The 25,341-nt window shown below is 37.4% G+C and overlaps 1 protein-coding gene across 6 annotated transcripts in view; it reads right to left on the minus strand.

Moving 5' to 3' along the window:
• REPS1 (RALBP1 associated Eps domain containing 1) overlaps nt 1-25,341 on the minus strand; it is an 86,538-nt gene that overhangs the window by 299 nt on the left and 60,898 nt on the right. For 2 of the 6 annotated variants that reach the window (XM_025866065.2, XM_025866044.2), the window contains exons 9-19: nt 24,543-24,664; nt 21,097-21,177; nt 15,556-15,643; nt 12,039-12,140; nt 9,993-10,065; nt 8,584-8,702; nt 7,503-7,567; nt 5,615-5,800; nt 4,683-4,778; nt 2,910-3,058; nt 1,960-2,065 (exon numbers count right to left, since the gene is read on the minus strand). In XM_025866065.2, coding sequence (XP_025721850.1) covers nt 1,960-2,065; nt 2,910-3,058; nt 4,683-4,778; nt 5,615-5,800; nt 7,503-7,567; nt 8,584-8,702; nt 9,993-10,065; nt 12,039-12,140; nt 15,556-15,643; nt 21,097-21,177; nt 24,543-24,664 — 1,187 coding nt within the window. The remainder of the gene's footprint in view (nt 1-1,959; nt 2,066-2,909; nt 3,059-4,682; nt 4,779-5,614; nt 5,801-7,502; nt 7,568-8,583; nt 8,703-9,992; nt 10,066-12,038; nt 12,141-15,555; nt 15,644-21,096; nt 21,178-24,542; nt 24,665-25,341) is intronic. The other 4 variants (XM_025866051.2, XM_025866058.2, XM_025866075.2 and 1 more) reach the window with 4 other exon arrangements.

Raw genomic sequence — 25,341 nt, forward strand, 5'->3', positions numbered from 1 at the left:
CAAAGTATATAAAAATCAAGGCACATCTAACAACTCAGCATCAAGAACACAATTTAAATTTGTTAAGATGACGAAGGGAGAGTCATATTTTAAAAGGATACTTCACTTAGCAAAGTAGTTTCTTTATGTGTAGGTAGTATTAAAATATGATCTTAATTAAAATCTTTTTATTAAATAAATCAGGGTAATAAAATGTTTTTTGTTTAATTATCAGAAAAGCCAATATTTGCAAATGATGCTATTAATGCATGCATTTTGCATAAAGCCTACCTCCTGCAGTAACAGTAGATGAATCAATTAACACAGATTCTTTCTCCTGGTGATTATATCTGGTTATGACAACTCCTGAACCTCATTTGAGTTTTGGTTTCACAACGAATACATTTATTTTGCAATCAGAATTTTTAATCACTGTTGATTTTGAGCAGTCTTTTCAGATAGCCAGTGAATCCTAACTCACCTACTTTCTTTTTTTTTCTCGAACATGCTGATAGTATTGTGTTTTAACCAGAACTACCTCTTGCTATTTCATATCATACTTCCTATTTTCTGTTCAAGATAACGAGAAAGGTGATTTTTAAAATAGCTCCTACATACATGTTTCTATAGGCGGCTTTAGTTCTTCAAAAAAACATGTGTCAACAAAATTTTCATTGTCAAGGTATGGTTCTAGCAAGCTTTCCTTAGTTTTACATTCTTCCTTTACAACAGACCATATTCATGATCACAGAATGACTACAAATATCTTCTTTGATCAAAGAGCTATACAAAAAATATCATTCATTCACATATATTTATCAAATCCTAACATGTGTTAGGTTTTGGGGATAGAAACAAGATGGTTATGAATTTATCTAGGAAGTCCCAGCTGACTTGTGATGTCCTGTCTGAACATAACACATCCTTCTCTCTTTTCTCTCAAAAGTATTTTGGTTTGGACAACATATATATGGTCACCCTGAATAGAAAAAATGATGATTTGCTCTCAGTGAGTTCATTTTAGTAGGACAGAGAACCAAATGTGACAGAGAGAGATAATAATTCCAGATAGTGTGATAAATGCTAGATGAGGGATACAAATAGAATGTTATGGGAACAAACTAACTCTGCATTCATTTTACACGTCACAGACTCTTTTCTCCTCATTTTGCTACTCAAAGTCGGACCAGAAGTCCAGCAGCATTCCATCATCTGGAAGCTTACGAGAAATGCAGAATTCTCAGGTCCCACTCCATACCTAATATGAATCAAAATTTGCATTTTAAGGCAACCCTTGATTAACTGAATACACCTTAAGATGTGAGGGCCACTGGTTTACAAGATAGGAATGCTTAATAATGTTGGTAAACCATAAATGATTCTGGCTAATTTTCATTTGTAGAGATTCAAAGAAATCACAGTAGTAAGAAATAAAAACAAACCTATTCCTCTCAAGTATAAATGATGGGAGTACATATTGGCTATAAGCACCATTTCTACTTAAGGCTTGTTTTTCCTTTTTCACGTGCAAAATCTCAGTTGTCCCCATCTTCTTTAGACCTGTTCAACTCCCTTTAATAGAATCTGAGTAGACTTTGATAAAAGGATAAACAATAGTCAAATCATCTTAGAATTAAATAAGAGTGTAGAGAACCACGTATATGATCTTGGAGGTACCTGAGGTCACAACATTTCCTCTCTTGGGTTTCATTATGAAAGTTCAGGAACAATATAGGAACAGCGATGCCATATATATATATACATATATATATATATATATGGCAAGACAGATCAGAATTGAGTATACAAAATTCCTTTTAATATACAAAGATTCAAAGGCATAAAGAACATTTTAGATACACATTTCTCTTGCTACCCAGGAAGTTTCATACTAGCTAACAACTGCTGGATCATTTCTAAGTTCCAGTTAACTGAGATGTTCTGAGTCCATGGAACTTCCCAAGTAAAGATTCAGAATACCTTTAATTGTTGCTGCAATTCACTATTCAATCTGGCCAAAACTGTGTTGGTTTCCTTATTGCGTCTAATTGATGCCTGAATTGCTTTCTTATCTTTCCCAACAGACCTGAGAAAATAAAGAGGGCAAGAAAACATGACTGTCATTTCTTATCTTTAAATACTCTCCATTCTTCCCTGACCTCTAAATCCAGAAAGTAGAGGGAGCATCTTTTGCCTTAATAGCATAGCTCAACCTCACTTGCTCAGTTTCAACGGTGAACCAAAAGTATCTAAGCTTCAGAAGCTTCAGTATTATTGTTATTGTTTTCATTCTTCTTCTTCTGTAGAATCACCTGAGTTTAAGTTAGTCCAGAACAGGCATCAGCAACCATTTTCTATCAACAACCACATAGTAAATATTTCAATTTATGGGCCATATGATTTCTGCAGCATATTCTTGCTTTTGGTGTCTTTTTCTCTTCTTTCTCTCTCCCTTTTCTTTTTTACACAAATGTAAAAGTCATTTTTAGCTCTGGCCCTTACAAAAACAGGCCATGGGATGAATTTGGTCCAGGAGCCCTAGTTGGCCAATTCAACCATAGTTAAAATCTTAGTGTTACTCTACACTATTAATTTTTTTAAAAATCTGCTCTAGACTACTGAATCATTGAACACTACATCAAAAACTAATGATGTACTACATGGTGGCTAGCAACATAATAAAAAAAAAATCTGCTCTAGGGTTTGCGTTAGGTTGTTAAAATGAAATTGGAATTGAACCTGATAATGAAAAGGGGGAAAGGGGTGAGAATATTACACCTACTCATAAAAGAGAAAACTCTCAAAGAGGAGCAGCTAAGAACCTCTGCTCAACTAGAGAGCTAGTCTGACCATAATTTCTTTCATTTTGATACGTTAAGTGCTGTGCTTTTTGCTCTTAATCATTATGGTTTAGGAACAGCTCTGATTACCTAGGAATAGAAGGCTGTGATGCAAGCACAGCAGCTAAGACACCTGTCTTTTGTGTGTGTTCATCAACTTCTGGCCTTAATTCATCTTCTGATTTCAATCTTCTTCGAACAGGTTTAGGTGGTGGAGCAAGAGGTGTGGTGCCTTTGCTCTACAAGAGAAGAGGTCCGTTAACAATGAGCATGTCTTCAAGACAGGCACGGTTACTCAGCACTTTACCAACATCATTTGCTTTCTTTAAACTGCTTATTCTCCAAAATTTAAAAGTCACCTGTCCCACTTTAAAACTATTTATGTATTTGTAACACAGCTAAGTTAAAATTTCAATGCGAAAGGGTGTTCCTGGTTGACATCACAACTGTGAAATGTACCTAACCGGACACTTTAACATATGCTCCTTGAGGCCTAAATCTGACTCAAAACTGTAATATTCATGATTTAAATATTAACAAGAAAGGTGTTCAATATATATACTGTTTAATAAATATAAAAGGGTGTCTCTAGGGGCGCCTGCGTGGCTCAGGAGGTTAAGCATCTGACTTTGGCTCAGGTCATGATCTCAGGAGGTCTGGGGTTGGGCTCTGCGCTGTGTTCCCCACTCAATGGGGAGCCTGCTTCTCCCTGGCCCTTTGGCCCTCCCCTAACTCGTGTTCTTCTCTCTCTCAAATAATCTTAAAAAAAGGGGGGGGAGGAGTCTCCAGAAATATGCATCCATTTTCATCATAGGATTTCCCATTCAAAAATACTAAAATATGTCATCTTAATACAACAATTTATAAAGAAGTAGAAAGCTAGGCAATGCTTGAAAAACTTCCAACTAAGATGCACAATAATTGTAACTCTTGAATATGAGTGGACATTTTGTTGGAAACTATGAATCTTCCCTCAACAGATTCAAATATGGTATTTTGGTATTTACCATAACTTCATTTGATCTGTTTAAAATGACAATCAACTGCCATATCTTTGGTTAAGTGCTATTTTTAATTTGTTGCTGTGAGCTGACAAAAATAAAATTCACTATTAAAAAATATCACAGAAATATAGTAAAAAATAAAGTGTCCAGAAAGTAGAATTTAAGCACTCTAAGAAACACATGCTGTAGTAACTATTGAAAATGTCTGGGTGATAACAGGAAAAAAAAAAAAAACTACCAAAACTTTTCTTTCAATGGAAAAACATGCAAATATCTATAATTTACTTTAAAATGCAAAAATAGGTAAGAAGGACTGATGTAGATAGACGGATGGACAGGTATGTGATGATGCAAGTATAGTAAAATATTAATGGTACAGTCAAGGTGTGGGTTTACTGATGTATACAACGTAAAATTCTCTCAACTTTACTGTATGTTTAAACATTTTCATAATAAAATGTTGGGGGAAAATTATCCCCAACACAGTCAAAAAAAAGAACACAGAGTATAACACCCTTAGAGGGTTGGCAATTTTTCTCTATGACACTGAAGATTGCAATAAAACAAATGGAATTTGACCAATAAGGAAGGTGTACTTTCTATACATGGAAGAATGTCATCAGCAGATAAATTCTGAGAACCTATGGCATATACTAGAGGACAGACTAGCATCTCCTAGAGTTTTTAAATAGGCAGACCCTGTTCTGAGACAGACCAAATATATTACAGTTAGAGGCTTAGATGCTCTGCAGTTAACTTCATTTCTAAGATTCTCATCATCTTCAAAATCTTACAAAGTAAAAATGATATAACTTTTTATATGTACAAAATAATCAATATTATAGAAGATTTCACGTACCACATTGGCGGGAACACTAGCAGCTGTCTTTTCTTCAATTTTACTATCTGTTTTGGCAACTCGAAGAGAACTTGCAGGATCAGAAGCTTTTTCAACCTAGAGATGAATATATTATCGCTCCTAATTATACATAAGCAGTATACAATTATGCATAAATACATACGTTAACAAATCAGAGAGTAACGTTAAGAAAATACTCATTCTGATAATAAGGAATGTGAGAAAACCCCATAAAATGACCATTCTCTACTGTAGAAGGGCAGAGAGCAGGGGAGGGCTGAGGATGCAGCCCAGCACTGTTTGGAAAGTTCTTGTGGTTGGGGGAGAGGATGCCTCCACCCCAGGGGCATGAGTACCAGTACCCTGTGCACACCTGTACTTCCCCTCAGGTCCTCCCCTGCCTTCCTGGCGGCTCAGGCCATACCCCGAGTGGCCCCAGGGCTCAGCAGAAAGTTTCAGGTTGGAAAAAGTGGCTAGTAGAAGTTCTTGCCACAAGAACTGAACAGTGTCTTCCGGAACACTGTCTGCAAAGATGGAATCTGGCAGCCCGTAGCCTGCAGGTCTAACTCAGGTGACTATCATAGGCATGGAGTGTAGCTAGAAAATCTTCACCAAATCACACATCAGATGCAAGCCCCTGAGCAGTGTGTCAGCCATGCCCGGATGGTTGTGTTTGTGTCTTTTCCCGAGACAGCTAACTCCCACCCAGATTCTGATTCTTACTAGGCATTATATTGTAACCAGCAGGTATCTAAGGCCAATTAAGTACTTAAGAAGCACAGACCTAACCTGGGGGATATAAATTCTCTGTTACTCACTGATGTCCACTCTAACATCTGCTCTTTTAGAGCTTCCTGTTTATAGAACTGCTTATGAATATAATGTGGGAAGAGTTTTCCAGCAGAAAATTAGATAAGCCCTTGAAAACTGACCGGCAAGACCTCTGGATGTTTCTCGGCTTCATCATCTTGTTCTTCATTGACGTTTGATGCAGCAAATACTTCGAACTGGCTGAAATCTGCAAAATTTGGTTGCTCTGGTATCTGCTGAGGTGAGGTACTAGTGTGAGTGATTAGGCCATCAGCATCCACTGGGCGATGCACTACGGGACCAGGAGCCTACACGATGGGTTAGGATGGAGGAACACACATTTTGTTAGTCTATCACTGTCAGCGACCTTCTTCTTTGAAAATATACTGTAGAGATGCTTTGTTATCTGTAAATTCAGGGAGATGAGCGACGGCAGCATATATATATAGCTCTAAAAACCATTAAGTGGAATGCTGAGACACTCAAAAAATTAAGATGACAAACCTTCAATAAGAAAGATACTTTTACAAAATTCATACTGCAAAGAAAGTACATCAAAGGAGAGGGAGGGTCTGGCCCTACTCTCTGACTCTCCACTTCATCCACTTTTTTCTTAATTATGCTACTGTACAATAGTTTGCGCTTTTAACAAATTTTTTTTAAAAGTTTCATTATGTTTCTAAAAAGGTTAAAGTGTGAAAACCACTGCTCTAACTATCCTCCCAACACTTCAGTGTACTTCCCTTCAGTTTGTCCTCCACTCCCTTGCCAGAGCGATCCTTCTAAAATCTTCAATCCAAAAACACAGGTGAGTATGTAACTTTTGGCCAAGTGCTATGGAAATAATAGTGAATGAACAAATAAGGCCGATGCCCTAATGAAGCAGACCATGCAGTGCAGGGTAAGAGACAAGTACAAGGACTTGAGACACAGTGTGAGGAGTTTCATGACAACGCAAGTACAGGATGCTATAGGAATAAATCTGCAGTCTCTTCCCTGCTTACACCCTTGAAACATTCTCTCTCCTATAAGAAGAATTCTGTCCTTCTTAGTACTATACAGAGATACTTTGCCCCTTTCCCACCTCTTCAGTCTCATTCCCCATCACTCCAGTGGTACTGAACCAACTCCTGTTCCCTGGAACATGCCAGACCATGTTCATTCCTTCTGACTGGAGTGCCCTCTCTCCGATCTCTCAAGTCTATGTTTAAAGTCTCACTTCCTTCATTTTACTTACACCTTTCCAATGTGATCCTTGACTTTACTAGTTAGTCAAGCTGTGCTGAAGCACTTCATAAATACATCTAGCACAGCCCTCCTATTATAATTGTTGTTTATAGGTCTATCTTCCCCACTGGACTGGTTCCTGAGTCAAGTGACCAACTCACTGGGTTTCACAGTTCAACCTAATGTAAGTATTTTCGTTGGTACTTTAGATAAATGAAATATTCAAATTTCAGTGTCTTTTATGATTAAGAAACCATCTTTTTAACTTCAAATAACCAACTTCACTGTAAGAATCTAACTCAAAAAATCAACCAAATTCATTCATGTAAAAGGTAGTTGGCCAGTCACATAAAACTATCAGCTATAATCCAGAATCTGTCTTAGAACATACCAAATGGAAACAATTTCAACCTGGCAGGGATGAAGAGGTCATCTTACATTTCCTTTACTAACAGAGTAACATCTCCAGGGAGATGCAGCAAGGGCATGGAGCCTCTGCGAGACCCAGGACACACAGGGACATCTCCTATCCCCCAACCCACTGTTCTCTTCACTAAACCTTCCGTTATCAAGATATTATCATTTGGTCCACTTTTAAGTTTCTTTAAAAAAATAACTCTAATCATTACTCTTGACTTTCAAAATAAGACTTAGCTTCCCTGAATAAAATGCTCATTAAGAATGACAATTAGGTAATTCCTGATTTTCAAAATAATTCTAGAACAGAAGCAAACCTTAACTGACAAATATAATTGTTCAGTAATGAATACGTTGAAGAATTACCTGTGAGGGCTGTGGTCTTGGAGGCACTGCAGGAGGATGGGCAACAACTCCAGCCTGTTGTTGTCCTAAGTAAATATACAAGTCGTCTTCTTAGTAAATACGTACTTCGCTAGTAGAACAAACAGGCTGAGTGAACGTGATCAAATGATAAAGACTTCTAAGAATGCTTGTAAATATCGGAAGGCATTTATTATCTTGTAAAACTATCTAGATATGACCTAATGACCAAGCCTCACGGCCTTTTCTCAGACCTCATATCTTCCTTTTTTTTTTTTTTTTTTAAGGGAGTTATTTTATTTTGTAGGCTCCACACCCAGAGTGGAGCCCAATGTGGGGCTTGAACTCATGACCCTGATATCCAGACCTGACCTGAGATCAAGAGCTGGACGCTGAACCGACTGAGCCATGCAGGCACTCTATCTCAGACCTCATTTCTCGTTCTATTGCACAAGGCACTCTTAACATGCTTGTTTCCATAACACTAAACATTCTTGGCTTTCTTCTATTTCTGAATGTTCTTCAGCTATAAAATATGCAGACTTCCAAATTTTCTCTTTGCATTTAATACTTTACTCAATCATTTCTATGTAAATGATTCTCAAATAATACAATCTTTCTTAGTCCACACGTCCAGTGGCCTACTACTACAGCCCCTTTTCCTCATCATTCCAAACCTGTAACGTCCAAAAACAGAACATCATCACCCTCTGCTCCTAACTTTTCTATTTTGATCAACATTTATTAATAACAATAAAACCAGTTATATAAAAATTAAAACCTTGAAGTTATGAGTCTTCTGTCAGCTAACTGAAGACCTATCAGCTTTCCCTCCTTGATCTCTCCACATGGTTGTTTTAAAATCTCTTGTGGCATGTCTCAGGTTCCCATCTTTATCATTTTCACTCAAACACATTAAGAAAAAAAAAAACTTCCTCTCCTCTGACACCTTTTAAACTCAAAATTTTTCTTCCGTTAACTAAAAAATAAGACACAGTAAGAGAAAATAAAATAAAATGTTGTACTCTTTAATGAACTTTAAAATCAAACGATAATAGATATATTATGGTTCTCCAACCCCTACCTGTGGTGACTGCAAAGGTCCGATTCATATCTAAAGAGGATGATCTGGAATGAGAAGGCTGTGGCCTTGGAGGGGGAGGTGGTGGTGCGGTGTTATCAGGTGACGTTCCTGAATGAGACCTGTAAAATTCACCCCGTTACAACTGGTCATGCTACTGGTATTGGAGCTTTTTTCTTTTTAAAGCGTTCAAACTTGGCTAAGCAGCAAAGGATCTTATAGGTGTGATATTTTCTCAAGTAGGTATATAAGTATTACAATGAATAAGGACAGGATTGTTTATGATATGCATTAAACAAGTAATTATTTAATGTGGCAAATAATCTTTTTATGAAGCATTATACATTTTTTAAAATTTCAAAAAATTTGAAAAAAAGTTTATTAACATGAATTCAAGGTAGACACAAACCTAGTAACATTTTCCTGTTCAATTAAAGATAATATTAGTTTGAAAAACCATTTTCAAAAAAGGGAAGCTTCACTTTCAGACATGGTTAGCTTTCACCTTATTTAAAGTTTGAAGTTAGGTAAATGGAAATCGAATGTGGCTCGGCTACTTGAGGCGCCCACCCCTGCACCCCACAGGCAATTTCACTATACTGCTGGCCGTGCTCATTCTGCATCCGCCCTAGAGATTCACTTTTTGCCAGCAAGTGTTCTGTAATCTGAAGAAGAATCTCCTGGACTCTGGAATCTGATCCTCACTTATAGGGATAAAAAGGAAAATAAAATCCAAGATGACTGAAGAGAAATAATTCTACAAAGCAGCAGTCTTTGACTCTGGAAGTTCTTCTGAGATTCTATATTACTAGTCTCTCTCTATATTCTCCAAGCCTGTGGCAAAAGGATACTTAGCACGTATAAAGATGAGGGGAAAAAGATGATTCTGTCCTGCACACAATTTTTAGTGGATGGTTAAGCCCTTGCAGACAAATCCCTTGCCACCTTCACCCCATCCCATACCTTTTTTATTTGTGCCTGAGAAGTTATATGCAACAAAGATCTTCAGGGTAGGTAGGTAGCCCAACACTAGGGTGTGTGCTTCCAGATAGCATTTTAAAACACAGAATTCTGTGGGCACTTGCCATAAGGCTATACAAGGAATCTGTACATTTATTACTTAGACTCTCAACTGTTTACCTACAAAAAGGACTGTATTAAACTGCTAATGCTACTACAGCTCTTTTTAGCCCTTCCACAGAATACCAGGGGAACAATAAGGGATCCTCTTGCTTTCCTATTAAAGTTGGAAAAGAATCAAAATTATTTCCCTTCTATGTAAATCAATAGGTAACCTAACAGACTTCAGAGAACTAAAGAATAGAGGAAAATAATTCATACTTGGTTCTAAAATAATTCTTAGTATTATAACAAGATATTTTAATATACTTTTTATTGACAGAAATACTGACCTTTGATGAGTTACATTGTTTCCAATCTGTTCTGGGTCTGAAGTAAAAGAGTCTGAACTACTGTACCCATCTGCTGATAAATGGAATATATCCTATTTAATAATAATCTTTTATTCACTTTTTACCCTATATACTCTAAACAAATATAGTAACTATTATTTCAAATCAGAGATATTTAAAAACTGGCTAATAGGTTAACAGTTCACCCTAGTGTTAATAAATGTAAAAAATTACATATCAATCATGGCATATTTACACAATGAAATACTACACACAAAACAAGTTATAATCTAGAGAAGTAAACATAGGAATAAAAATATGCTTAGACAATAATAAAACTTACGAGATTAGCCAGAGACGTTCCCCATTTTTCACCTGAGAAAATATCATTTCCAAATCCTCAAAATCTTATAAAGGAGCAGAGTCCCAGAGGCAAACTAATGGTTGTGACGCAATGACAAATTTTAAAATAGAAACTGAGGGACAGTGTGAAGGAACACTGCTACTTACTTTCAAGGATTATAAATTGAAGGGACTGGTTATTTGGTTTAGCTTCATTTCAAAATGTATCCCTTTCCTTTTTCTTAGCAAATAACTGAATTGTTTTATTGGTACAGGAAGGATGCTAAAACTAATGCATTTCCATTTGGATGTACCAACAGGCATCTCAAACCTGAGATGTCCAAAACACAACTTCTTTTTTTCCCCCAACAAAACTACTGTTACCACAGCTTTCCTCAATTCCCAATGGCTCAGACCAAAATTCCCTGAATCACCCATGACCTCCCACTCCCATCCTATATCATGCAGGTAAACAAGTCCTATGCTCTTTTCTGACAAAATATGGCCAGAATCTGACCACTTCTCAGAAGTGCTGAGAAGTGCACTTCTACTGCTATCACCCTAGGCCACACCATCCTCTTCTCTTCCCTGTGTTATTCTAATTGTTTTTTAAATGGTCTTTCCTGTTTTGACTCTTGCTTTCTTCAGGCCTATTACTAATACAGCATAGTGATCCTCATTAAAAAAAAAAAAAAAAAAAAAAAGGAAGGTCAGACTACATCACTTCTCCATTCAAAACCTCCTAATGGCTTTTTATCTCATTCAGTAAAAGTCACTCTTACACTGCTCCCTAATTACTACTCTACCACTTGCTACTTCTGCCTGCCAAATACGCTAACTGATTCTATTCCAGGTGTTCGCCTGCTGTTTCCAGGAGAAGGCAGTTCTCTAAATCAGGGCTTCACATGTGCTGTTTCCTGTGCCTTAAATGTCCTTCCTTCAGATATTCATAGCTGAATCCCTCATCTCCTTCAAGTTTTAACCCAAATGTCATCTTTTGGTAAGGTCTTCTTTGACCACCTTATTTAAAATGTCACTCCCTCTTCTCTTTCCCAGATTTTTTTTAAGATTTTATTTATTTATTTGACAGAGAGAGACACAGCGAGAGGGAACACAAGCAGGGGGAGTGGGAGAGGGAGAAGCAGGCTCCCCACGCAGCAGGGAGCCCGATGCCAGCTCGATCCAAGGACCTGAGCCAAAGGCAGATGCTTAATGAGTGAGCCACCCAGGCACCCCTCCCAGCTTTATTCTTATCCAGTGTGTTAATTATCTCCTAAGACAGGAGTTAAGATTTTTTTTCCCTCTTATATCCCCTACAGAATGTAAGCTCCATAAGGGCAAAGATTTTCTCTGTTTTAACTGATGAATGAATCCCCAGTGTCTAGAACAGAGCCTGCCACATACTATTCCTTCAACATAGGCTGAATAAATGAATGTACACACAATTTCTTGTAAGACAAAGGAGCAAGTGGGAAGTTCACGGACTAAATGTGGTTAACTGAGAGGGATGGCAAACAGAAGCAGGTCCAGGTGGCAATAAGCAACCATTTACTCATACAGAGGGTAGGGTATTTAAAAGGGTTGACTAATCTCTACTTTATTCAGTAAAGGTAATATGAAATAGCTATACATTTGAATTATTCAGATTCTAAATCCAGACTTAATCAACTTCAAATGAAAACTGTAATGCTATTTTTCACTTACCTACAGTATTTCCAGAAGCAAATTTCACCGATGAATTTATCTTACTTTCCTCTGACAGGTCAGATGGTTTCACAAGTAATGGGCTAGTGGGATTAGTGTGATCTAGTAGAGAATTAACAGGTAAAAATACAAGACCTGAATTAATAAATTCATAAACTTCAGAGTATAAGACTTCATTTATATATTCCAAAGAAGTAGCAGGTAAACCTCATGAGATATAACACAAAATAGCATTTTTAATAAAAATATAAGCTTGTTCATATAGAATTTTGTTTTCTGCTGTAACAGAAAATAAGTTATGACAAAAAAGTCAACTTGCATGTTCATACTTTATTAATTTTATCCCTTCAGAGTAATTGCTTAAAATATCACACAAATGGTTGTAAAATAAGTAATTCATAATGTTCACTTATATAGAAAATAAATATACTCCTGAGAAAATATACCTCTAACTAAAACATTTAATCTAAAATGAGAAACTTCAAGAATTTAAGCAAAACAATTTCAAAGCCAAAAATTATTTTAACATATACCTCTTCAGTTAAAATCTGAACATACTTTAATGTAAGTTCACAGCAGTTATCATAAAAACCCACAGGGTAGGGGAATGTGGGTGGCTCAGTCAGTTAAGCGACCAACTCTTGATTTTGGCTCAGGTCATGATCTCAAGGTCTTGAGATGAAGCCCTGCACGGGGCATGGAGCCTACTTAAGATCCTCTCTCCCTTTCCTTCTGCTCCTCCTAACCCCTCTCCCCTACCCTCTGCTTACACGCACTCTAAAATAAATAAATAAAATCTTAAAAAAACTACAACCTACAAGGTATTAGAAAAGTTGCATTTCCAAGTGTCCTTATTTTTAAACTTTATAACATAAATTCAACAGTTTCCCTTTTCTTAAAAAATTTTAAAAGATTTATTTATTTGAGAGAAGGAGAGAGAGAGCACATGCAAGGGGAGAGGGAGAGAGAGAGAATCCTCAAGCAGACTCCCCACTGAGTTTGGAAGCCGACACAGGGCTGGATCCCAGGACCCTGAGATCATAACCTGAGTCAAAATCAAGAGTTGGGTGCCCAACCGACTGAACCACTCAGGCACCCTTCAACAGTTTCCTTTTTGAAACTGTAATATAAACTGAACCATACAACCAAACATATATATGTGAAGTAGTAGAAAGTACCGTTAAAAAATAAACAATTACGGAGCAGAGGCTGCTGGGAAGATGGCGGAGTAGGACCTCCCTGTGCTGACCTCTTGCGGCGTGGCCGCCTAGAGAGCACCCACGGCGGCATAAATAACCCAAAAAGCAGCCCGAAAACTGGCAGAACAGACTCTCCGCAGCCCGGCATAGACAAGAGGCCACAGCGAAGCAGATCCACCCCCTTTGATCGCTCTTGGCAAGATCCCATCAAAGTGGTGCCACAAGCCTGGCAGTGTGTGCGTGGCCCAGACAAGGTAAGCACCACTCCAGAGTGAGTCCTGCCCCAGGGAGAGGGGAAGATAACCACACACCCGTCTGACTGTGACCCCAGCAGTGGGCTGAGGGCGGGCAGCTGGTCTGACTGCAGGCCCCACCCACCAACAAAAGCTTCTCCGGGGACGACACAGGGACAGTGCCTGCAGTTTGGTGCTACTGCATCTCTGGCAAACATCTGGTCTGACTCGACTCAAACCCGAGGCAGCCCCGGAGCAGCCCACTAACACCACGGGCACCAGACTCTGCCCACAACAGGCAGGGAGCCATCACAGACAACAGGACTGAAGGCAAACACATCCCAGCCACAACGGTAGGACACCCCCTGGAGCAACACACATAGGAGACACCCCCTGAAGCACCAGCTTCTAGGGAACAGACATTGCACTGCAGGACCTCTTCTTCATAGAGCCACTACTTTCAAGTGCAGGAGACGTAGGTGACTTTCCTAACAGAAAAACAGACAACGCAAGAGACAGAATGAGGAGACAGAGGAATGTGTCCCAAATCAAAGAACAGGACAAAATCAGAGCACAAGACCTAAGCGAAACGGAGATAAGTAATATGTCTGATAGCAAATTTAAAGTAACACTCATAAAGATTCTCGCTGGAATTGAGGAAGGACTGCAGGACTTCCTTGAGACCCTCCACCAAGAGCTAGGAGATGTAAAAAAGAACCAGTTAGAGCTATTGGATTTACTAAATGGAAATAAAAATAGACCATCTGGAATAAATAGCAAGCAAGAGGAAGTAGAAGAAAGGACCAGCCACCTGGAGGACAGAGTCATGGAAAGCAATCAAGCCAAGCAGATGAGAGGGGGGAAAAATACACAGAATGAAAATAGACCCAGGGAACTGAGCAACGCTGTCAGGCCTAACAGTCGCATGATAGGGATCCCAGAAGGAGAAGAGCGAGGAAAGGGGGCAGAAGATTTGTCTGAAGAAATAATAGCTGAAAACTTCCTGAATCTGGGGAAGGAAAGAGAAATCCAGATCCAGGAGGCACAGAGAGCCCCCAACAAAACCAACCCAAAGAGGTCTGCACCAAGACACAAAGTAAATAAGACAGCCCAAAGTAGTGAGAAAGAGAGAATTTTAAAAGCAGCAAGAGAAAGGAAAGCAGGTACATACAAAGGAAACCCCATACGGCTATCAGTGGGTTTTTCAGCAGAAACTCTGCAGGCCAGAAGAAAGTGGCATGATAGATTCCAACTGCTAAAAGGAAAAAATCTACAGCCAAGAATACTCTATCCAGTAAGGCTTTCGTTTAGAATAGAGGGAGTGATCAAGTTTCCCAGAAAAACAAAAATTAAAAGCAAAACCAGCCACGTCCCTGTCACACACAATGCCATCGGCCTGTGGGTCCCAAATTCACGGTCCAGCCGCCCTCCTGCCCGAGTCAGTGTGCACGGCCTGCCACCTGCTAAATGCCAAGTCAACACGCCTTCACCTCAGATTGCCAAGGGCTCAAGTTGACACTGTTCCCCTCAAATTTCAGCCCCGGTACCCAAGTTTGTGCACAAAAGTGGGAATAATTATAACAGCAGAATGAAGCAACCCAAACATCTATTTCTGTGGAACACAGAATGGATAAAAGGAGTGTGCTAAGCTGAGAACATCTCCAAAAAGCACATGAACAATACATACAGCATGATTCTGGTTAGTTAAAAAAAAAAAAAAAACCAAAAACCTGGGAGGAATAAAACAAGATGAAACTAGAGAGGGAGACAAACCATAAGAGACTTCTTAAGCATAGGAAAGAAACAGGCTTGCTGGAGGGGAGGTGGGGGGGATGGGGTGATTGGGTGGTGGGCATGAAGGAGGGCACGTGATGGAATGAGCACGGGTGGTTGTATGCAACTGATGAATCACTGAACTCTAAAACTAATAATACACTATATTGTTAATTAATTGAACTTACAATTAAAAAAAAAGGAACCCCCCCAAAAAAAAACAATTACGAAAGAAATCTGAGCCCTCAAAGAATAATTGTATATTTCAGTTTGACACTAATCTAAAATACAACCCAGCAACAGCTTCCTTACCACTGCCAGTTCTTTTCAGTTCCATTTCCTGCATGTGGATTTTGCTTGGAGTCATACGAATGGGAACTGGATGAACAATAGCGGTATCCTAGAGACAAATGGGAGGAAATACAGACTTTGCATTAAAAATGCGAAGGTGATACCATGAAATAATAAAAACTAACAACACTTTAAATAGACTTTCTTATTTATGCTATGGCAAGCATGAAAATAAATTTCTTAATTACAAGTTTTAGAATCACATGTAAAAAATCAAGTTCACCATGCGTGCCTAATAATCTGATTTCTTTTATAAAAAGTACATTTTAACTTCTGAGTGGTTAAAGCTTTGAGTGAAAAAAGATCTATAAAACTACCTACAGGTGAAGACAATATTCAAAGGCAAAGTGTGAGATGATCTCATCAAATTATACAAATCTGAACCTTTTAGGTTAAAGCGAACTATTTCACGAGAACCCAAAGACTAACAGACTGAACTCTTTTTCCCTAAACTGCTGAAAAACACCTGACATTTACTTTTTCCTATATAAAACAAAGGTAACAGTGCTTGCTATATTGTAACAGCCGGCACGATACATAGTGTCTACAGATTAGTTCTACGCTCTTTAAAACTTCCACAAAGGCATGCATTTTTAAAGAGGCATAAGTTAAGACTCCTACTCTTAACATTCCAGTATTTTTCTTAAACCTTTTCATGACTGGAATATATCTGATATTCCTAAACTTCATGAGTGGCAAGTCTAGTAAGAGGAGTAAGGAAATTGGTAGTACAGACTTTTTGAAAAGAATGCAAACAGCAAGGTAAGAAGAGAGGACAAACACAAGCCTCTCAGAAAGAGAACAAAATGAGAAAGGTGCCCCTGGGGCCACGGGCAGGCCTGGCCCTGGGAGCTGAGACCCACAGGGGAGGAAGCACAACAGGATCTGGCATTTGGCTTAGCAGCAACAGACCAGTACTGCCAAGGGGGCTCCGCTCCTTCTATGAGGCGTCAGTTCACGTTTTGTATATGCTGCTGCCAAACACTGAACTTGAGATCCTTCAATTTCGAATATCTAGTTATGAGTTATGCTTATAATTCAGTGTGAAGGATAATGACTTTTCAGTTTAAGTCAGACACCATTTTTGGTTGAGAGTAGCAGGTAACACCAAGCCTCTGCTCGAGGAAGCTCCGTTCCAACATACTGTCTCTTGTTTGACAGGTCTCCCTGGCTTACTTTCTCGTCTTTACATTCAACCAATTTATAACAAATGAATTCTTTGTTGCAATTATACTGATAGAGCCATTCACAGTAATTTTCTGCCCCACGCCAGCAAGATTGCGGACAGAGCTCTAACATTTCCCCTATAACTCTAAAATTAGTTATAAAGATGAATATTATAACTGGATAAAAGTTTAGATTTCTCACAAAATAATGAGTTACTCCCAGGAAAATATTTTTAACAATATACTTGAGGTTCTTTGTTGTATTTATGGTTATAAAAACCACGGCTTTAGGAATAACTACTACTTTCTTAACTCAAAATTTTAGTGGCAGAAATAAATGCCGTAAAAATCAAAATTTAACCTTATAAGGCAAGATCAAAGGAGAAAAAAATGATTAATTCATGAGACAATAAATTCTTACTCCAAACCCAAAACAAGCTAGGAAAAAACATGCCAAAAAAATTTATTAGATGTTTTAACTCATAATATTCATCTAATACATATTTTCTGTGTATATAAGATCAGGTGTATAAAACTTTTAACAGTTGGAACTATGAAGTAACCTTTTCATATATTTCCATACAATACATGGAACGCATGATAATGACTCCAAGAAAAGAAAATCATGAATGTTCTTCTATTCATTCTCCAAATAATTTGCATAAGTTTCTGTGCCAGCAAATCAATTTTGTATTACATACTTCAGACACACAACCACTGGCTGCTGTGAGCCTGCAACAGTTTTAGTCCAGCAGATCCAGCTGCTAGCAGGACAAGGCAATTCCTTGCAGAGCATTACACAGATGACAGGCCTACCCTCCAACTAGTATGTATTTACGAAGCTCCATTTGTGATTGTGAACTGCAGTAGGACAGAGAGCTTTGACTCTAAGCATTTTGACATCCAAATGAAGAACCATGAATGCCAACATGCTTCTGAGTCCTGAGCCATCAGATGCTCCAAACTAGCATCCTCTAATTTAAAAAGAGAGAAAAAAGTATAAAGACTGACTAGCAGGCTCTGCCCAGTTTCTTCTACCTATTCAAATCACCTCATCACCTTTAGGAAACCCATTCCTGATCACTCATGGCACACTTAGGTCATATATTTGGGCATCTGATTTATGTACACTGTATTATGCTCATCTGTTGTATTTTCTACTTGCCTTAAATCCCATTATCCTGCCTGAGTCCAGCCTCTCTACTTCTCATCTCTGTGCCACTCATCATCTTGCTCTCTCTCGATCCCATCGATCCTTCACACTGTCTGTTGCCTGAGTGATCTTTCCCAGATGCCTCCTTCTCACCCCCATCTTGTCATGGCACTCCTGGCTGGCTATGAAATGAGGTTCAGACCCTTGGTTTAGCACACAAAGATCTTCCCAGTCTGGTTTCAACTGCACTCCTTAGCCCCATCACCCCCCCGCCCACGTTTACTCTATACTCCCAGCACACTCAACAGATCCTGCCTGTGATATTCTCTCTGCTTGGAATGCCCTTGTACATTTCTGCCAATTCATAGTTTCTTTCAAAATTCAGCATACAAACGTAACCTCTTTTGTGAGAACTTTCCCAAATACACTGGGCTGAGTTAGCCCACAGTTCTCGGCCCACAACTTTGTTCACAGCTATATCTAATTATCACAATCAGCTATATTACAACCATCAACTTATCATGATTAAGCTGTGGTCTACTTAAGAGTAGAATTTTTTTGACATTTTTATACTCCTAGAGAGTATCACAGGCACCTAGAAAGGGGGCTCCACCAAACCAGATGAGTTGGCTGGCTATAATCAGTAATCAAACTAACTTCCTTTTTACACCCTGAATTACTCAGAAGTTCAACAGCACTCAAGATCAGGCATAAATCATGGCAAAGACTAGTGCATTACACCTCTCATCAGTTTAGAATTTAGTAGCAGAAGCAGATTCTACCAGAGGCTATTAACGATAAGCAGACAAAAGCAATCAAGTTTCTAGAAATGAGATATCAGAAACTCAATTTCATTACAATTCTGGGAGCCTAATAACTATCCATCTCAGTTTGTATGTGAGGTCACTGCACTGTGTGATATAGATGTCTCTAAGTGCTACAGAAAAGTGTGGGGCTTTTCATTGACTTTCACTTTACTGAGCAAATGTCTAATTATCAAATTTTAGCTTTTTAAAAACATTCCATTAAATATTTTCAACACTGTAAGGTATGTAAATTTGTATCAGATCTGCAGTGGCATTTTTCTTTAGGTGGTTCCCTTCTAATCTGTATGGACCTTATTTACACACTTATAATTATTTATAGAAGACTTGCAAAGGTTCATTTGGGATTACGGGTATAGGCTGTGTTCTATAGAAGGTAGTTTGCCAAGTTAAGTATTAAATGAAGGATAAGAACTTAGATCCTCAATCGTAGCAGGCATTCTCCTAACGGCAAGTTTAAAGTGAGATCACTAGTTGGGGAACAAACTTAAGATTTAAATTTATCACTATAAAAGAAAAAAGATATTTCTAAGCACCAGATTACAAATATTTAAGACTGCCAACTTTATCAAGTTTAGAGATCTAAATTCAGGTTTAAAATAGCAATTAACCATTTTTAATTTCCTATAGCCTCCTGCCACACTAGAGGTAACAAAAGAAAGTACTGAGCCATATCATTTTAAACACTAGAGTTAGAATTCACAAATCTGGATATTTTTTCTAAGAGGTTGGAAGAACATCACTATGATGAAGTCAAATATTTCCTGGCATTTCCTGCCAGTCATGAGTCAATTTATTTTGCCTCTGAGTTTTATATTTTTATATATAATGTTCTTTCCTGGCCTGACAAAAAAATCATAATACTATGAATGATTCTTTTCACCACCTCTTAAGGGTTGGAGAATAAAACAGAGCAATTCTGTATTCCTACATCAAACTTGCCTTTCCAATAAAGCACTTTTATTAAGTATTTTAAATAAAATTAACTTGACTATGTAAGCAGGAGATAATAATAATATGGAGAAATAAACCTTAGAGCAAAGGTAAACTTTTAGCTTACAGCACCTGTCACTTCCCAAGAGACATGAATTAAAACTGCTAATAAGAAGCAGAAATCACGTTTTGCTTTTTTATTCCTCCTTAATTTTCAGATTGAAACCAAAGATTAATGCCCTCAAAGTAGCAATAAGATAAGCAAAGGGCACAAATAATCTACATATTAATTGGCCCATAAATAATTAAACTATGAAATAGACACTTAAAACAGTTCAGTACTTTATGTTTTGAATTCAACGTAACAGCATCCTATTTCACAGATAACTCTTTAAAATTATAAAGCACAGATAAGATCCATTAATTTAAACTACTGAAGATGAACTACTGTCTTTACATGCCATTTCTCCCAAATCCACAAATAAGGCCATTACTATATCTGATTCAAAATTAATGGTTCTTTGATCAGAAACATCTAAAAAGAATGCCTTGTGTCACTTTCTCCGTATCTTTTCACTCAACTCATTTTTTTAAAAAATCCTACCCTTACTCTCTTCTTCCCTTCCTACTTACTTCCTCTTTTCTTTTGAAAGGTGCCTATTAGCATGTCCTCCTCTTTAAGAGAAAAAAAAATAAAAGAAAAAGCAAGAGTGAAGAGTGAGAAGGATGATTAATAGCTAAGGTTTTGAAGTTTTCAAATAATTTGAGGGATGTGTAGGGCCTATATGAAATTAATTCTGTGGGGACAGAATTTATTTTTTAAATCAGGATGTGAACTTTGTAGCATTTTCAAAGCAACACAGTGAGCCACAGGAAGACAAGACAGAGAGGCTCCCTTGCACGATGGGAATCTGTGACCAACAACTCTTTCTGCTGAACTTGATTCTCTTTAACAGAACTCAACATACTAATTAAGTCAAAGCCATTCCATCTGGACTGTTAAAATGAAAGATGACATTGCATATTTACATACAAAGTACATATTACATGATGTGTAAGCATACAAATAAAATAGTATTTACTAAGTGTCACCGCACTGAGATACACAGTATATGTTTACCAGAACATACACTTAATTAGCAAATGAAAACAAGGTCAGCTAAATCAATTTTCACAAAATGCTTCCTTAGACACATATACTAGATTTTAAAAACATACAGTTTTCTCTCATCAAAATAACTAGAAAATACAAAAAATGATAAAAAAAAAGTTCTTTCCACCATTAAGCACGCAAAAATTGAAAAGCCTGCCACCATTTCCCTCTAAGCACTCCACTCAATCATGCATATCAGCTAAAAACCATAATGAATGGAAATTTGGGTTAATAAAATTAATTTCAAACAAGCAAGCTAAGTGATTGACTTACAGGATCAGCTGGTGCAATGTTAGAATCAAATTGGGTCAGAGTTTGTGAGCTTGAAGAGCGTTCACTAAATGTCTCCCACTGCTGAACAGACAGAGGAGAGACAAGTCAGCATGATGAGAAAGATGGAGTAAAAGATCATTGGAGAAGATTTAGCAAAGTAATTCAGAGGTTGCACTGCAAGTTGTGTTTCAAAGGCCTGACAAAATTCCATAATCTCTATTTTTCCATAAACATGTTATACTCTCTATGCTGGGTCATCTTATAATGTAAGGTGAGCAGCTTCACATTCAAACGTATAATAACAATTTATCACAATCTCAATGGAAGAGATTCCAAGTCTCACAGAATTAAAACTTAAAACATAATATAGGAACAGAGGCTAAGTGGTATAAATGGCAACAAAGTAAAAATGTAAAGGGGTTTGTCTTGACTAGAGAAAGAATTACTTCAAATCCTTCTTTCAAAATTCTAATGTTAATGTACAGATTTGGTGATACTAATGAATCCTGCGTACCAAAGTTTTGGTCAAAACAAAGCAAGTCAGTGTGACTTGCCAGTGCGACCCCTGAAAGATGATTCTATTATGGACGTGCACATATTTCATACATGTGTCTAGATACTTAATAAAATATAATTTAGATAAAATGAAAAGATTTTTGGAATTAATATATGTTTGAGCTTATGTCAATCTGTAGCAAGTCAGCCCCTGCCATGAGCACTGCGCACAGGGCCATGCCGGACCACAAGACAGAGCTGCCCGTCAGGCACCATCCCCACCCCATGCCAGAAAAATCAGAATGCGGCCACGATGAGAGCAAATCAAGCATCTAAGTATGTGTTACATAGAGAAGACTGATTTTGATATGAAATACTACTCCTCTCCAAGAGGTACACAAATAGCACACCTCTTAAAACAGGTGGAGTGATAAGTCAATATTAATTTTAGTGAACTCCATTTGTTTTTGAAAATCTTAGTAATAAAACAGCATAAGATTTTATATTAAAATTATCATTAAAATTTGCTTAAGAATTATCAGTTATCCTCCGAAGGAAAAACATCTACACATATACAATATATACATACAAATGTTTACACACAGACACACCTACTCTATTAACCAAAATCCTTTCTTATAATTCAGTGTGGAAAAATATACATTTTTATGCTTCAAAGTTCGACTTACTATTTAAAATAGTGATATTCAATTTGAGAAGACATGTAGAAATTAAGTATTAGCAAACATGATGAAAATTATTTACAAAAATAAGCACAATCTTTCAACAACCTAACACTGATGCATTCAAAGGGATTTTTAAAGAAAACCCACAATAATTCACTTTTATCGTGATGTTAGTACAATTAGTTTCCTCAATAATTCTTGTTGCAGGGGTACGGAAGGAATTTTTAAAATCCTAATTATTTAATTGTGGAGAGAAGTTTACATGTAGAAGATTTTTGCCAAAAAGAAGGTATTACCTATCCTATTTGGTGGCATGAAGCTCTACTTGGTTTTGTACGACCGTACGTAAGTTACCTGGAGAGCAGAGACACCCTGATCTTTGTAACTTTAGTATAATGGCTAAGAGCGCAGGCTCTGCAACCAGACTGCTGGAACCCTGGTTATGCCATACAACCTTAGGCAAGTTATTTGACCTGTGTGTCAGTTTCACCATCTGTAACACGAGATTAATAATGCTGAGATCATGGGATTGTGGCGAAGATGTAAGGAGTTAATACGTGTAAGGAGCTTTCTGAGCAGCGCTGGCACATCCAAAGTGCTCGACAGATGTTAGGGATTACTATTAGTGTTATCCAGTGCCGCCTCCATATTCACAGGTGCTGAGTTAGTATTTGCTGAAAGAGTGTTAGTGCTTTGTGGTAGAAAGTTAAAATATAATGTAAATGCCATATCCTAAGTAGGTATTTTTTATAAATATTATTGTTGAAAAGTCTCAAAATCAATGTTAGTTTTATTAACATTCTGGTTTTCCACATATAGTAAAAAAAAAATATTATGACATTCATGACCTTTTTAGTAAATACTACAAAATGAAACTTGCTAGGAATATTTAAGGGAAAATGCAACTACTGGAATCAGAATTTGGAAGGGATGCCATTCCTAGGCTTGAATGATCACATCGCAATTTTACTTAGAATGAAGATGGGCTTTGGAATTGAGTTGCTTCTTAGAGTTGCTTTTATTTTTGAATTGTATCAAGGGAATTTAAATACTCTTAACCTGATAGTGCTTTTAAAAAATGGCAAATGAATAAATGCAGCAAAAATTAGTCATTTCAAGAAAACTGATCCTACTCTCTATAAAGCCTCTCTACTAGTAAATTCTTTTAAAGCTTAACTCTTCCCTCTAAGAAAATACTTAAATGGTTGTTTTATGATAAGTATGTCATAATGTCTCAGTCACCGGTATCTGTGATCATGTCCTAAAGCAACAGCAAGTACTTTAAACTGGCCAGTTACTTCTCTGCTTTTCAACTGTCCAAAACTAACTAGTGTCACTTTACTCCAGTGCTTTTCAGCCTTTAAAATACATGGAAAATATAGCAAGCTTAGAATTTTTTCCTGGAAGTCAACAAACTTTTATATTTGTAGCACTATAAAGGTGATATTAAAAACTATAAGGAAAAAAGTAACGTTCACAAAACTGCTCTAACGGCCTGAACAGTGTTTTTCAATAGGAGTTGTACAGAGCACTAAGGTTTAACAGCCTGGGGGCCTCAGGCAATCTCTTTCTAATCAGAGCGGCCCTACTTCTACTGATTTCTATAATGGAGTTCCAAAGTGATAGGGGAGCAGTGTATTCATCTCAAATTCCATTTTGCATGCTGTGCTTGGTCTTACACGACTTTTCTTTAACCACTGCATTTAACAGTGAAATCATTCCATTTTGTATTGCCAAAAAAAAAAAAAGAACTAAATTATTATAAATAGCCTGGGTTGTATAAAATGCATTTTTCACGTGGAAAGCTGGATTAGTGACTTCTCACACACCACTTCCAATGTTAAGATTCCAAACGTATTATCACATACCTTGCTTACAGGAATGAGAAGGCAGTGTGATACGGTGGGCGCCACAGTTGACTGAATGTCAAAGGATCTGTGTTTAAAGCTTAGCTCTAGTCCCTCACTGGCTATGAGATATTTTGGCCAAGATATCCACCCTTTTATTGACTTCATGTGTCTGCCCCATCTAACTCACAAGACTTTAGCAGCAAGGAGTGCTGGAAACCAAACAACAGTATTTATTATGAAAAACTACTTTGCAAACCTTAGTCACATAATTAAAAACATTTATCACAGTCATATTGGGTATGTTCTCTCAACTATGCATGCATACCAAAAGAGTCATATGCTGAAATTACTCTGTCTAGAACTTCTTACCTTAAAACAATTTAAGTTAATAAAAGAAAAGGGAAGCTCTGCTAACCTCACTGCTCTGATTCAACTCTGGCCAAGTCTGGTTTAGTGATGGCATTGATGGAGACTTGCTTGGAGGTGCTTCTGCAGGAGAGCCTGAATAACCTACCTCACCTGGCTGATCCCCAACGTCTGCAATTTAAAAATACAGAGATTCTCTATAAACAATATATTTTAGTTTAGAAATATTTACTTAGAAAAGCTAACAAGATTTTCACAAATAGTAATTTATAGTCTGACTTTCCTTTCCTTATGTTCCCCAAATAAACATTTTAACAATCAATCAGGCAATACTTATTCCTGTTACTTACTGTCTACTTGAAACCATAGCTTTCCATGAAAATAAAATCTAATTAGGCATAAATAGAAAAAAGAGTGTTACACATAACAATAATGCAATAGAGCACATGCTTTGAATCATCTTCTAATAATCTTATACCAGTTCTCAAAGTATCTTTCATGGAATATTAATCATTAGGTGCTTTAAAAAATTAGGCTTTCTGTTCAAATAAAGGTGGGGATACTCCAATTCCCTGTTGGACCCCCATGCATATCTGTATATCGAAGACTTGTGATGTCCTAGAGCAAATAAAGTTTATTTAAATCAGTGTTTCCCCAAACACAAACCTTTTTTATCAATCAAAATTCCTCCATATTCCCTTGGAATATAATTTGGGAACCACTGATTTATAACTAATTCACTCACATTTTCTCTACAAATCTCCTGTTACCAAAAAGCAGCATCTGTTGGCAAGGCAGACAGCAAAAGGAAAGGAAGAGTTCCAGGCGTGGACAGAGAGCAAAGTGAA

This window comes from Callorhinus ursinus, unplaced genomic scaffold, assembly GCF_003265705.2.
Source record: "Callorhinus ursinus isolate GAN/ISIS: 27379988/994484 unplaced genomic scaffold, GSC_fseal_2.0 scaffold6, whole genome shotgun sequence".
NCBI lineage: Eukaryota > Metazoa > Chordata > Mammalia > Carnivora > Otariidae > Callorhinus > Callorhinus ursinus.